Source organism: Amphibalanus amphitrite, unplaced genomic scaffold, assembly GCF_019059575.1.
Source record: "Amphibalanus amphitrite isolate SeventyFive unplaced genomic scaffold, NRLGWU_Aamphi_draft 000354F_arrow, whole genome shotgun sequence".
In the NCBI taxonomy this organism is placed as follows: domain Eukaryota; kingdom Metazoa; phylum Arthropoda; class Thecostraca; order Balanomorpha; family Balanidae; genus Amphibalanus; species Amphibalanus amphitrite.
Window position 1 is genome coordinate 239,414 of NW_024881848.1, and position 15,377 is coordinate 254,790.

At 48.4% G+C, this 15,377-nt stretch overlaps 1 protein-coding gene across 3 annotated transcripts in view; it reads left to right on the plus strand.

The window, feature by feature from the left end:
* The window catches only part of LOC122389329 (voltage-dependent L-type calcium channel subunit beta-1-like), a 50,812-nt gene that overhangs the window by 17,904 nt on the left and 17,531 nt on the right, over positions 1-15,377 (plus strand). For 2 of the 3 annotated variants that reach the window (XM_043381221.1, XM_043381220.1), the window contains 4 exons: positions 7,797-7,913; positions 8,146-8,265; positions 10,979-11,144; positions 11,601-11,728. In XM_043381221.1, coding sequence (XP_043237156.1) covers positions 7,797-7,913; positions 8,146-8,265; positions 10,979-11,144; positions 11,601-11,728 — 531 coding nt within the window. Of the gene's footprint in view, positions 1-3,031; positions 3,710-7,796; positions 7,914-8,145; positions 8,266-10,978; positions 11,145-11,600; positions 11,729-15,377 lie in introns of those variants that run through there. The other variant, XM_043381222.1, reaches the window with a different exon arrangement.

Sequence of the window (15,377 nt, forward strand, 5' to 3'; positions counted from 1 at the left end):
TTCGACGACTTTGTCGCAAATAACGGCCGGACCGGTCCATAAGAGGAAGGAATGAACCTTCAGTGTCGCTGCACCATTGTTTGAATACAAAAAGAAACATGTTTATGTTTTCCCGTTGATCACCTGGCTTTCAATCGATGCTACAGGGTGGGCTGAATTCGAATGAACTCCGTGAATTGAACAAACATGCTGAGGACGAGTCGTTTGTGGAATTCCGATTACGAGCGCTTTGCTTTTTAAATGTCCTGATTAATAACCGAAGGTTTGTTGTCAATAGTTAAAACACTTTTCTTTAGAATTGTGTTTTTCTATTGGAAAACAAATCTGAGTTCCCTGACAATTTGGCAAAAGCTGCCTGAGATCAGTACAACTTGATGCTCGAGAAAACGGCTGTTCCAAAAATTCTGATTTTTCAGGATTTCTAGTGGGCCAGGTGATCTACGTTCTGGTATGGGTCTCCCCTCCGCGGACCATCTGGTGCACGTGCCACGTGACTTTGAAAATTCCCGTGTTAAGCCAATGGGCAAAATGAAAAAAATGCGTTCCACGGCAGATTGCTCGAAAACGATCCAAACGACCCCCCATTTTCTTCCATGCGGATCAACCACCATTCGGTGCACTACCCATGGGTATTTCGCGGACGGGTTACGGACGCCTGGCGGACGGTGCGGAGGCTTTAGTTCCCAAGCGAGCACTAGATGGCTCTGAGGTTCAGTAGAGCGACGCCATTCGTGACACACGCGCTCACGCGAGCTGGCGGGCGTAGGACGTTTCGTGTGAGCTGGAAACGCTGATGATGCTATTGAGCTGATGGTTATTTTGAGATCATGCTGCTGAAAAGATAAAAATAGCAGAGTCGATGCTGATGGGACTTCCGACGGAGGATTCACCGAATAGGTAAAACTTTCATCTCGCTCCGAAATTCTTAAACTAGTCTGTAAGAAATGACCAATGCGGTCCCGTTGGCCAGTGCCCAGGACCAGGTAATTATGATGCGTGGGTATAGTGGTAGGTAAAGCCGGTCTGTGCCTATTCACCTTACTACCATGAAAACATCCTACTGAGCTACCACCAGCCTCGTGTGACCTGCATCATCCCTACTATTTTTTATCACTTATCATGCGTAAGTCGTAACACCTAATTAGCCGGAACGTGTCCGCGTGCGAAACTCACTTCTTCTCGGCAAGACACAACGGACCGACCACAGAAGAATACCACCGAATAATGAGCCAATACAGTCGGCACGGGGCCGGGTTCACGCGAGCGACTCGGCCACCCTCATCTCCGGCGGCCGGCGGCCATCTCCGGTGGGCGCCGCCCCCGCCCCCGCCGCCGCCCCCGCCGGGGCCGGTCCGGCAGGCCGCCCAGAGATCGCCAGGTGATAGACGACAGGGAGGGACAGACGACAGAGAGCCGCAGCGGAGGACGCAGTGTGCTGCAGTGTGGGTGAAGTGACACAGTGACACAGTGACGCTGACGCAGTGACACATTGACACAGTGACGCTGACGCAAAGACACATTGACTTACCGACGTGTTGAGATACTGACGTAATAACGTACAGACACACTGACGTTCCAACGTGCTGATATATTGATACAACGACTTACTAACACACTGACTCATAGACGTGCTGACGCTTTGTCGTGCTGGCTATTGACGCACTGGCGCCTTGAAAAACCAAAATGCTCACGCATTGACATATCAACGCACTGCCGCACTACTGCTCTACCACATTGACAAATTGACTGCCGGACGCGTACCGGGTCGGCGACAGCGGGATCTCGCTACTCAGTGGGTGCTCAGAACTGGACGCGACCGGCTGGCGCTGACTGGCAGCACGCGGTTCTTCTCAGCGTAACAGTGCATTGTGGCAGCCGAAGGCGACACTTCCGCGAGGAGCGGCTCAAAGCGCCGAGAGGTGTGGTTGTAGGAAGTGGCTGCAGTGAATACGCGACTGTGCGGATACGAACATCTCGGAAGCAGCGATATCTCCGCGTCCGATGCGCCGAGCAGCGATGCGTGCTTGTTACAAGCGACCAGCACATCCTGGTGTGACTGAAACATATCGCTCTATTGATGCGTGAAGAGGTGCATCGCTTCCGTGCAGTGATTATCGAGCCGGATCGGCTGTTCCATTCAGAGCAGCACGGGTCATTCAGGGAGAGCCAGAAGTCAGTCGCGAAGGGAGAGCCGACGACAGTGAGGATCGACGAGTGTTGCGAGCCGGATGGACAGACGGACGGGTGTGGAGACCTAGTGCAGTCAGTCGCAAGATTGGTACCGGTGCCACGTCACTCACGTTTCATGTGGAGCTGTGACGTGCGATATCACGGAGCTGTGACGTTTATGTGATGTAACGAGGAGTGAAATGACAAGATGTTACGGTGGCAGAGTGGCAGAGACAGTTGTGGTGGTGACGGCACTACGAAGTCTCGAGGTGTTCCGGTGAGGTCATTCACTCGGTGACGCCGGGTCTAGCCCCGCCAGGTCACGCCAGGTCAGGTCAGGTGTCGATACCGTCTGACGGAAGATGCGGAGTCAGCGCTCGGCAAAGTCCGGACCGGGGGGTCTGAGCAGCAGCAGTGACCGACTGCTGGAGTGCGACACAGACCCACTGGTAGGTTTTAGCGGCACCGCGCCCTCACCAGCGACCGCCCACTCTCTCCATCCTCAGGACCGGCTTATCAATCAGTCTTGAGAACACTCTTGACCACACTTCTCTGTGACGGAGTGACCGCCACCCAACCTAAACAACCGCGCTGAGGAGAGCTGTTGCAGGGTCGGGGTGACCGTTTGAGTAGATTAGTGGCATTTTTGACGGGGCGCGCCCATCCCAACTCGCAGGGCTATGTGTTCACTGTTTACTGCTCCACCACTGCGACGGGTGGTCGACTCAGTCAAATGACACATTAGTGCAGTGTCTGTGTCTATTATCGATGTTGGTTTTGGTATGTGCCGATATGTCAGTGTCGATGTTGGGTCCGTTCCAATGTTCGTGTCAGTGCCTGTATCACTGCCGGTGTCAGTATCATTGTCAGCGTCACTGCCGGTGCCGGTGCCGGTGCCAGTGTCAGTGTCATTATCGCCATCTGAGCCTGCCCCCACCTGGGTCCGCGGTCCGATCGGACAGGTGTCCGACAATGACCCTCGGCCGACTGCTGGCATTGAGCCGGTCCGGTCGGCCCCAGTGCCCCGCCGGCCGCCGCCCCGGGGTGACCCGCCCGCACCGCCCGGCCCGAAACCCTGACCTACCGCGGTCTCCAGCTAGATTCCGACACCCTTCACCCAATTAATATACCCGCTCTGAAATCTGACCTCATCTCTGAAATCTCCTGTCCCGTAAAAACTTGTCCTGGTTGGAGACTATTCCAGATCCATAATTACCGATTTTCATTCCTGACCCTGATTCTGGCCAACATATTTGAGCCATATGCCAGTGCAGCCCTCTAATGACCTCCTTGGAGGATGAGATCCCATGCCAGTCGGTAAACAGTCGGCCAAACGTTTCCACTAACCGGGCCAGGCCGCTGATCACTGGCCAGTGCGGTGCAGTGCAGTGAAGGTGCTGCAGCGATCTCAGAAGTGAGGAGTGTATAAAGGTGTGGTGGTGTGGTGTCCAGTAGATTGGACGGTGACTGTAAGAGAGCGACAAGCAGAGGTCGGTTCAGGAAAGCCATGGGCAAGTGGAAGAGACGGTTCCCGCGGCAGGTAGGAGTTGGGTACGAATGACGTGGATTCCTTTGACCGTCATAAAGGCCATCTTTAGTACGGCATAAGGAATATTTTTCATAAAAACGTAATTCAATGACTTTGTCAATCATTTCTTTTAAAAAACCAGCAAGATGAAAAATAAACGGACTATTGGCTGACAAAGGGTGACCGATGTTCCTTCAATTAGACAAACGGTGTTTTTTTATATGGAACGCAGTTCGATAACCAACCTCATCTATCACAAAATTTGAAACAATCCTGTGGACATTCGTTGTAAAACCGTCTCAAAGTACCTGCTGAGCAAATGTTTGTTTTTTTGTTCCTGGCCATCAAGGACAGTCATAGTTAGAAGATCGTTCATCGTACTCTTTTACGTTTTTTTTTTTTGCTTCCAAATAAGCTAGTAATCCAGTTAAAAACCGATTGCCATGTCGCCCGAGTCAATCCAAATTTATCACTTGGTCGATCTCCTTTGACTGATCGCTAATTTAGTTTAATCTGCCGGATCTCAGGCGAAGGATGGCCATCAGTCTGATGTGGTGAGCCGGGTATGTGATACTGGCAAGTAGCAGACAGGCAGAGCCCAGAGGCGGACTCCTCAATCAATCAATCAATCAATCACATGTATTTGAACATCCAGACGCATGTATGAATTAGTACAAAAGCACTTACGTGCTTAAGTCGAGGTACATCATTCACACTGGTCCATGATAACTGACAACAAACACCCCACATCACACATCACTTTTCCGTGGCTTCCCTACCTTTAACAAATCATATTTCTTTACAGTATCTCATATTTAAGACTCAAAGCGCTTGGTTTCCCTGATATACTTTTGTACCGAAGCAGCCACAGCCACACACAGGCTACTGTTTTTTCCAGGACCATGAAGTATAATAGTTAATTTATCTTTTGAGTTAAGCGTATGGTAAATATTTATTAAATGTCTTAACGATGCTTCAAGCTCTTCCCTTTTTTGTGCGTACTGCGGACAAGACAAGAAATAATGGTGTACTGATTCTGTGAGGGAATTGCATTTACAATATGGTGAATCTACCAAAGATGAATTTGTTTGAAACATATGAGAGTTTAAGCTGGACATACCAAGCCTGAGGCGAGTGTGCAAAATGTTATCTCCCTTAGTTCCCAAGCTATAATAAAACAAAGGTTTCGCTACCCCATACATCTTCTCTAAGGTTTGTTTAAATTCAATAGCATTTCTGATTGATTTGGTTTGTGCTGATAGTCGATTCCATCTTTTAATGGTCTAAACTCCTGTGGAGCACTGTGTGATGTTTAATGTTTATGCCTTGGTGCAACATTCACCACAGCCAAAACGCAGCAACCTACTAATGAGGGCGTGTTTCCCGAGAGGAACCTCTGCTCAGAAAAGAAAGAAGCTGCATTCAGTCCGTAGTGAAACGTCATTTCATACTTAAATTAAACGATGTATTAATTAAATTTGTAACAGGTACCCTGGCAAAACGCATGTTATGAATAGGCATTCGTACGATAAACAATGCACACTGCGTACATTGCGTACATAAACAATATACTACGTGGCATTTATCGAAGCCACCCAGAATAACTGCCACGTTGTTCAACATGCTGTGCCACCGACGTCAGTACCGCCCGCGATAAGCGATATTTATGTGTTCGGGAGATTTGTTTGCGTCTGGCCCGGCAACACTTGGTCTGCGCCAAACCTCACACAGCTCCGGGTCCTATTACCCCGGTCAGGGAACGTTACAATCGAACATTCCGTGACCAGGGCTCCTGGCTCCAGTCCAGATTTGATCATGAGACTTAAAGGGAGATTATGACCTTTTTCCACAAAATCTGAGTTAGGACCATTTTCTGACAAAACACAACAAGTTATAATGTAAATTAAAACCATTTTGCTCAATTCGGTACCTTGCCGCAAATATCTCAACTTGAAGTCACGTTAGCGGGGAGCGCTGAAAATGACCGTTGAATAAGTACTTACATCACTTTTTGGTACTTGCATGTAATTTTGTAAAATGAGCGTATTCCTTACATTTGATCTTCATCACATCTAGTTAGTTAATGGTCGTCTATAGTGCCTTCAAAAGATATTCATGGTTTGGGGGTGGTTTATGTCTAAATTTACGCAACTATTTTTCCTGTTCATCATCTGTCGCCATATGCTGCTATTTTAGTAGCAACGACTCAATTTTGAATCGGTCCCGCCGACTGCACAATAAAAAAGATAGATACAACACTTTTGCGGCATCACTGAAAAACTTATGCAGTACTGTTATCAAAATTCTCATAACACCGTTCGACAAACCTGAAGTCTTTTTGAAATAAATATGCTTGTATTTTTCGCTTCAGGCTCTGAGGCCAAAATAATGAATTTCGTAGTCGCAATCGCAAGATTTGGCTGCGTTTCTGGCGCATGCCGTTCATTTGTGGCGCAAAATAATGTTGGAAACAAAGAAGAGTAGGCACTATGTACCCCCGAATTAGAATCTAATTAATTCTAAACCGAATTAACTCTAATTCAAATTAGAATCCTTACAACCAAGCAACGACAAGGCGATAACATAAACAAAAACCCAAGCGTCGCTGTTTGAAACAAAAGCGCCATATACTGCGACTTTTTTATAGAGAAGGACAACGCATTTCGGTGGGTGTTACAAGTACTGCAAGTACTGCTTCTTTTTTGCAAAAATAAAAACCTTTTTCACATACGAAAATGTGCTAGGAAATTTTCATATTTTATAGAAACTACAGTAGAAATAGTATAGATGTCGAGTAATTTTTATTTAAGAAAAAAGAAAGCTCATTATCTCCCTTTAAGGTCTTGTCTCAGTTTGTCAACCCTAAGCCTTAGATTGCTGGCATTAAAACGAGAAAACGTCTTTTGTGGTTCTCCGGTGAATAAGCTGTCAATGAATAATGATAATGGTAAAATCAGGTCATTGTGTTTTAAAGGTACTGTTTCTTAGGCAGTGATCCAGAATAAGGTTTATCAAATTATTTTCACTTTTATGCAGCATCAAAATAAAGTATCTAAGAAGAAATTGCATGAAAGTAACGCCCCTCAAAGATGCCGTACAAAATATGGGAATGGGGAGGTTAATACCTAGGCACGAGGGCGTATGCACGGGAGTACCTACGCACAAGGGAAAATGCTATGAATGGATGTTCAACAAGCGAATAAAAGCGACGCATTCAGATCCATGCAGTTTACAAGAAATAAGTGCACATGCAGACGTTTCCACCAAGTGTCTCCAAACTGTCTCAAAAGTCTAATGCGACTGATTACGGGAAACTGCCCAGTGTCGTCACCCGTGAACTGCGCTGTCTCGCGACTCACGATCCTACCAACCGTGCATTAGTGGCATCGATCGGTAACAAGTGAGTCGGGGGTTCCCCGGGCTAGACACACCACTGGGGATCCTTTAGCATTGAGGGGGAGGCCGTCGGTGGTTCGATTTTTTCGAGCTAGCTGCAAGGTGGGGCGCATTTTTAGTAGAAAATCAGCATCCTCTGACCTTTGCACTCAGCTGTTAAAAACTCACCTTTACAAGAAAGGCAAAGTAGGCCGTGTTCAGTGACCGAATGAGCCATTGCACACCGTCTGACACTCGTTAGGAAAAGATCATCAACATAACGAGTCTCTGCCATTGTCCAGTGCCGCACCGGGGTATAATTATCAGCTCGCATAACGGCTTTGTTCCGTGGCAGTTTCGCTGTCTGGGTCACTGGCACGGCCATTTCTGGGTACTCAGCTGGGCCAGTCTGGAGGCGACACTTTTATTTTACATTATATCTCAGGCGTATACAAGGCCCTTTACCCTCACCTCGCCGAAAACAGCTCGACTAATATGGATGAGTTTTATTCAACCAATCCTTCAATTTACATACCAAATATAGACGAAAAGAAAACGCGTGTTTCGCCACATCACTGCTTGCTTCAATACCCGAATTGGTATGCTATAACACAGACAAGTATCAATCACACCGTAAGTGTTGATTTGTCTGGCAAAGGGTTTAGCTACTGAATGCTCTAGGAACTACCTCTGACGTGGTTCGCCTGTCTGTCTGTGTCTGCAGGGGTCGGCCGACTCCAACTACTCCCAGCCGTCGTCGGAGCTGTCACTGGACGAGGAGCGAGAGACGAACCGGCGCGAGACGGAGCGTCAGGCGCTGGCGCAGCTCGAGAAGGCACGGGTGAGAAACACGAGGGGTGGGGCACCGGAAGGGTAGGACGGAAGAGTAGTGCGTGGGGGTGGGGCGGATGAGCGAGGTAGGGTAGGGGTCGTGCCAGCATTTATACGTGTGATGACATAGCTTAAAGTTCTCAAGCAGCCAATAATGACGTTGAATTCATGCCCTGACGCCAACCAGCTATAACATTACCCTCATTCCCCCACAATATTACGGCCCTTTCTGTCCCTTACAGACGAAGCCGGTTGCGTTTGCTGTAAGGACCAACATCGCCTACGATGGCAGCCTGGACGACGACTCGCCCGTCCACGGCTCCGCCATCTCCTTCGACATCAAGGACTTCCTCCACATCAAGGTAAGGACTCGAGGACTTCCTTCACATCAAGGTAAGGACTCGAGGACTTCCTTCACATCAAGGTAAGGACTCGAGGACTTCCTCCACATCAAGGTAAGGACTCGAGGACTTCCTTCACATCAAGGTAAGGACTCGAGGACTTCCTTCACATCAAGGTAAGGAAATAAACGGCTTTCTCCGCGTCAAGGTAAGACAGTCAGGGACCTTCTCCGTGTCAAGTCTCCTTCGACAGCCAGGACTTATATAAGCAATTATCATTTGACCTCAAGGATTTTTTATGATCAGGGTACACAGTACGCCCACAAAGCGGCTCCTGCAACGGCAAGGGTATTTGGCCACTAAGCACCATACTGTCACTCGATAATTGGCACGGAAGGACGAATGCCTGTTCAATTCCCTAGCGTCCAGGGCCTAGAGTTCAGCCGTGCATTGTGACGTTGAGAGTGCGTACATTACCGGAAACATCCGATCGAATTGAGCCGTCCTGACAGCTGAGCTGCGCGCTGAGCCCCCGAGACCGCAGATATCTGACAGTCGTCCGGGAGTGATTTATGTATCATTGATCCAACCACAATCACTGGTTCGGCTCGTCATGACGTGTTCGGACCCCCGGCCACGCACGAACCGCGGCGCGCGGACCGATAGGGTGGTAACACTGGTCGGTGGTTGGTGCGTTACGTTTAGAACAAGTGAAGGGGTTGTCGCTCTTATGCAGTTACGCCTCTCAATAATGGCCAGCGAAACTGCAAAGAAAGGCAAAAATATTCAAGCGACGAACATTATCAGAGTCCAGTGTCAAGGTTTTTGTCTGTAAGCTTACAGACGAAGGTCTCGATTGCATATAATACAGTGACGAATTGGGTACATAAAGTCCTTACTTGAAGCATGCTTCTCCCAGAAACACTTTCTCAAGGAATTCTTCGTAAGAGCCGTGCATTTAAATCAGTAAGGTAACATTAGAAAGTCAGCCCGAGTCATGCGAATAGGGAACCGGATAGATAACAGGTATTGATATATTGCAGCCGCATGCAAACTTAATAATATGGTCGTATGTTCGCTGCAGAACGCTCCACTTGACCCATCAATATTTAACAACTTAGCTAAGTATAGGTACCAGCAAATGTAGGCAGCTGACCTCCCTTCCAAGACCCGTGTTCCTTTATATGCATGCTGTATCTCGCATCTTCGGTTAGAGTTCGATAGACTTCGATAGAGTCCCTAGTCCAGGGGTCGGCAAATGGTGGGGCATGCCCCCTTTGGGGGTAATGGAGCCCTTTCGGTGGGGGTAATGAGGGATTCTGAGAAAGCCTATCTTTTTTAGAGTTTGTAGCTCCAGTGATGGAGCCATCGTGACTGTTGCATCCCAGCCCCCAGGGTTCAAAGATTAGCCCAGGCCAAAGGCACAGCACACATTGATTAGATACCAATTTTCACGTACCTGCTCGCCTCACCATCTCACCCCTCCGTACAGTCGTTCAAAAGCAGCTGCAACTTTTAACCGTCGCCCGTCTGTTGGCGTTTCAACAGCCGCTAACGTAAGGGGGGAGGAGTCGATCGGACCCCCGCGGCCTCCCGGACTCTGATATGGAGCTGTGCATAAAAAAGACGAGCGTGCTACCCGTGACCATATAGGAAGCCGCTGCTGCCCATTTTTAAGGTCCTTGGTCATTCCGTCTCATTCAAGAGGGCAATGATAAGTGTCGAGAAAATCGGGACCCGCTATAACTTCTTGAAGTGAGATTTTATGGCTCAAGATGATCTCCAGAAAAAGCTCATAAGCCAACGGTCATTATGGGTCCAGAGGCCAGTTTTACCAACAGAAAAATAGCCGCCTGCCGGAATTTTTGCCTAAAGATCGTTTCACATATGGAGCGTAAACGGTAAAGCCCTATCCGCTTACGAGCCCATCGCGTTTACGCTCGGTATGTGAAGCGGTCTTGAGGCAAAAATTCCGGCAGGCGGTTATTTTTCTGTTGGTAAAACTGGTCTCAGGTCATGATATTTTCCGGGCTGGTGAAAAAAAAAAAAATGATGGGCTCGAGGGTACAATGTGGTCGTGATCCAATGCCTTTTACGTGAGCTTTTAACGAAAAACCACCCGCCGCCCCTATACGTACAAGGGTTAAATGGGATATAGCATAGGCGGCGGAACGGGGAGGGCACCGGGGCACCGTGCACCCTTTGATTTTTGCATTTTAACATTAGCCCTATGGGCGTTGCATGGAAAGAATGGGACCAAAAGTCGGCAGTGCTCCCCCCTCCCCCTTCATTGAAGGTGTTCCGCCACTACTGTGATATAGTCATTAAATGTTTTGTGGAGGAAGTGTCATGTTTTAAATTTGATGCATTGGAAATGCAAAAATACCCAAAGAGTTCCAGGACGGTATGGAATTTCAGTAAACTTAGTTGTGTCAGCAATGGGGTCTGGTAGGTGGGGGTAATGGCCCTGCCTGGCGCCCAAAAAGGGGGCACGACCACGAATGACCTGCCGACCACTGCCCTAGTCCCACTCCGATATAACCTGGGTACATCGTGCGGCGATTTCCAAGTCGGTTCCTACGTCTCATTAGTGACCTGAATCTTAGTGTACCTGGCGGTTCATCCACAAACTATAAGTCTCAGGATAAGGGTTCCGGCGGACGGTACTTTTGGTACGGTATACCGTTTTCCGTGCGCCACTTCTGACCGATGCCTCCCACGTCTGTGTGTCCAGGAGAAGTACAACAACAGCTGGTGGATCGGTCGGCTGGTGAAGGAGGGCGCCGAGGTCGGCTTCATCCCCTCCCCGGCCAAGCTGGAGACGCTGCGACTGCTGCAAGCGGGCAGCACGCGCAGCCGACCGCCGCCGGCCGGCACCGCCGCCGACATCCTCTCCACCAGTGAGTCCGTGCTTCAAACTGGATCAGCGAGACCGTCATATGTCATTTTCAAAGAGCTCGCTCTTCATTTATTGTGCATTGTCGTCGCCAGTGACCGCGAGATTTCATACATTATAGGCGTTTTATTAATGAAGTCATCCGAACGTTTGCTTGTGTCTTTTTCTGGGCGAGGGGGGAGTCATACAAACGAAATTGAAGTGCTTCCTCGCGTGCATCAGCGTCTACTTAATTTAGAATCCCTTAACCCAAAGCTAACCCCGGTGCTTTGCTAGAACCATGACTCAGAGAACCGGCTACATTTGAGCCCACCTCCGTATTGCGCGTATCACCACTAAAAGTCACAGCTAATAGCAGTAAATCTCCGTCAACTCTTACCGCGGTCTGTGGCAGTCTGTCACTGGCGATGACTGTGAATCCCTCCATGTCACTGACGACTACTGTGAATTCCTCCTCCAGGTCTGGACGCTGACCAGAATGGCATGGAGACCAACATGGGCGAGGACTCTGACTCAGTGGGGAAGGGGAAGCCGGCGCTCACCACGCCTCCGGCCAGGGAGAAGCGGAAACCCTTCTTCAAGAAACAGGTAGGTATCCAAATATAGACACGTCACTTTCTCAGCCATGGCACCTCAATCATGAATTATCGTCCAGTCGCTTTTTTTTCTACGCCGCCACCCATGAATAGGTGACCAGGAGTGCGCCCTCCCTCTATCCCAGCGACACACAGAACCTTACGTTAACACCAGACCAAACTTAATATGACAAGTCGCGGCACTCCCTGCTAAGAGTAAGGAAAAAAACAAAAGAAAGCAAATAGCTGTGGAGTGAGCATGCTGTTAATATGTTAACATAAGAGAAGCAAAGTGGTCACAACTGCAAACAGTTAGTGACTGCCCTCCTACACCCCTGAAACGCCCACAGATATACACTCATACAGGGTAATGTTAGTGGGAGGAAGGTGATAGAGGGGGAGCAGTCATACAAATAAAGTGGATGGTTGAAGGTGATCTTTCTGGTCAAATTCGAGCAGGATCAGTTACTGAACCCCTGCAGGGCCGTCCAACTAAGCAAGGCTTGTTGTCGGACAGCCCACAGAGGCCAGTTCCGAGGTGACAAGTGTAGAAATAAAATTTAATTAAAATAAATAAGTCAACATAACACAATCGGGAGGTAATGTCAAGAAACGCCAAGAACGAAAGACAAAATGTAAAATAAAAATAAAAATAAGATAAATTTAATCAAAATCAAATTAAGTTTAAATCAAATCAAAAAGAAAGAAAGAAAGAAAGAAAGAAATCAGAAATAGGAGGTAACGGGTAATAGAACTACCCAATAACCAAGATGATTTTATGTTGATCAAGACAGCCCATATTCAGCCCAGATTCAGCCCGTATTCAGCCCAGATTCGGGACACCTCCGATCAAGCTGAAACTCGCACACAATGTAGGCCATGACATGCCCAATCCACAGTCCAAGTCATTCGGTGGCACTCCCAGCCGTTTGACCTACAGAGGTCAGCAAAGGTCACGTGGCCCAAATTTGCACAGCAGATTGTGGCCCACCCAGTAGAGCTAGAGCGCTAAAAATGGCAACAATCGACTCGCCAGCATCTAATCTTACTTTCCCAACACTCATTTGACCTCTCAAGGTCATGCGATGACCTAAGGTCATTTGTGGGCTATGTCGAAAATACACTTGCACAGCAGTTTTCGAGTAGATGGATTGACCGAATTCCAAATCAGAGCACATCATCGGGTAGCCCATAGGCCGTAGTAACTTTCCTTCAAAACCGCTTTTCGATATGTGACCCCGTTTGACCTCTGCAGGTCAAAATGTGCAAATAATCGACACTCAATACGTCGCAGCCCGGATTCAGCCCAGATTCGGGACACCTCCGATCAAGCTGAAACTCGCACACAATGTAGGCCATGACATGCCCAATCCACAGTCCAAGTCATTCGGTGGCACTCCCAGCCGTTTGACCTACAGAGGTCAGCAAAGGTCACGTGGCCCAAATTTGCACAGCAGATTGTGGCCCACCCAGTAGAGCTAGAGCGCTAAAAATGGCAACAATCGACTCGCCAGCATCTAATCTTACTTTCTCAACACTCATTTGACCTCTCAAGGTCATGCGATGACCTAAGGTCATTTGTGGGCTATGTCGAAAATACACTTGCACAGCAGTTTTCGAGTAGATGGATTGACCGAATTCCAAATCAGAGCACATCATCCCATACTACGGCCCATAGGCCGTAGTAACTTTCCTTCAAAACCGCTTTTCGATATGTGACCCCGTTTGACCTCTGCAGGTCAAAATGTGCAAATAATCGACACTCAATACGTCGCAGCCCGGATTCAGCCCAGATTCGGGACACCTCCGATCAAGCTGAAACTCGCACACAATGTAGGCCATGACATGCCCAATCCACAGTCCAAGTCATTCGGTGGCACTCCCAGCCGTTTGACCTACAGAGGTCAGCAAAGGTCACGTGGCCCAAATTTGCACAGCAGATTGTGGCCCACCCAGTAGAGCTAGAGCGCTAAAAATGGCACCAATCGACTCGCCAGCATCTAATCTTACTTTCCCAACACTCATTTGACCTCTCAAGGTCATGCGATGACCTAAGGTCATTTGTGGGCTATGTCGAAAATACACTTGCACAGCAGTTTTCGAGTAGATGGATTGACCGAATTCCAAATCAGAGCACATCATCGGGTAGCCCATAGGCCGTAGTAACTTTCCTTCAAAACCGCTTTTCGATATGTGACCCCGTTTGACCTCTGCAGGTCAAAATGTGCAAATAATCGACACTCAATACGTCGCAGCCCGGATTCAGCCCAGATTCGGGACACCTCCGATCAAGCTGAAACTCGCACACAATGTAGGCCATGACATGCCCAATCCACAGTCCAAGTAATTCGGTGGCACTCCCAGCCGTTTGACCTACAGAGGTCAGCAAAGGTCACGTGGCCCAAATTTGCACAGCAGATTGTGGCCCACCCAGTAGAGCTAGAGCGCTAAAAATGGCACCAATCGACTCGCCAGCATCTAATCTTACTTTCCCAACACTCATTTGACCTCTCAAGGTCATGCGATGACCTAAGGTCATTTGTGGGCTATGTCGAAAATACACTTGCACAGCAGTTTTCGAGTAGATGGATTGACCGAATTCAAAATCAAAGCACATCATCGGGTAGCCCATAGGCCATAGTAACTTTCCTTCAAAACCGCTTTTCGATATGTGACCCCGTTTGACCTCTGCAGGTCAAAATGTGCAAATAATCGACACTCAATACGTCGCAGCCCGGATTCAGCCCAGATTCGGGACACCTTCGATCAAGGTAAAACTCGCACACAATGTAGGCCATGACATGCCCAATCCACAGTCCAAGTCATTCGGTGGCACTTCCAGCCGTTTGACCTACAGAGGTCAGCAAATGTCACGTGGCCTAAATTTGCACAGCAGATTGTGGCCCACCCAGAAGAGCTAGAGCGCTAAAAATGGCACCAATCGACTCGCCAGCATCTAATCTTACTTTCCCAACACTCATTTGACCTCTCAAGGTCATGCGATGACCTAAGGTCATTTGTGGGCTATGTCGAAAATACACTTGCACAGCAGTTTTCGAGTAGATGGATTGACCGAATTCCAAATCAGAGCACATCATCGGGTAGCCCATAGGCCGTAGTAACTTTTCATGAAAATTGCTTTTCGATATGTGACCCCGTTTGACCTCTGCAGGTCAAAATGTGCAAATAATCGACACTCAAAACGTCGCAGCCCGGATTCAGCCCAGATTCGGGACACCTTCGATCAAGCTGAAACTCGCACACAATGTAGGCCATGACATGCCCAATCCACAGTCCAAGTCATTCGGTGGCACTCCCAGCCGTTTGACCTACAGAGGTCAGCATAGGTCACGTGGCCCAAATTTGCACAGCAGATTGTGGCCCACCCAGTAGAGCTAGAGCGCTAAAAATGGCAACAATCGACTCGCCAGCATCTAATCTTACTTTCATAGGCGGCGGAACGATTTGAGACAAGGGGGGGCACCATGGCTCAAGGAGCCAAACCTAGGGTACCCCCAAATCCTGTTTTCTCATCGGATTTAGGCCACTTATTTTTCGTCACAGCCCTGACACGATAATTTTTTTTTTTTTTTTTTTTTTACTAAACGAAAATGGCAGTTCACCCCCGTATGCAGGGGTGTACCTAATTTTATATCTCTTTG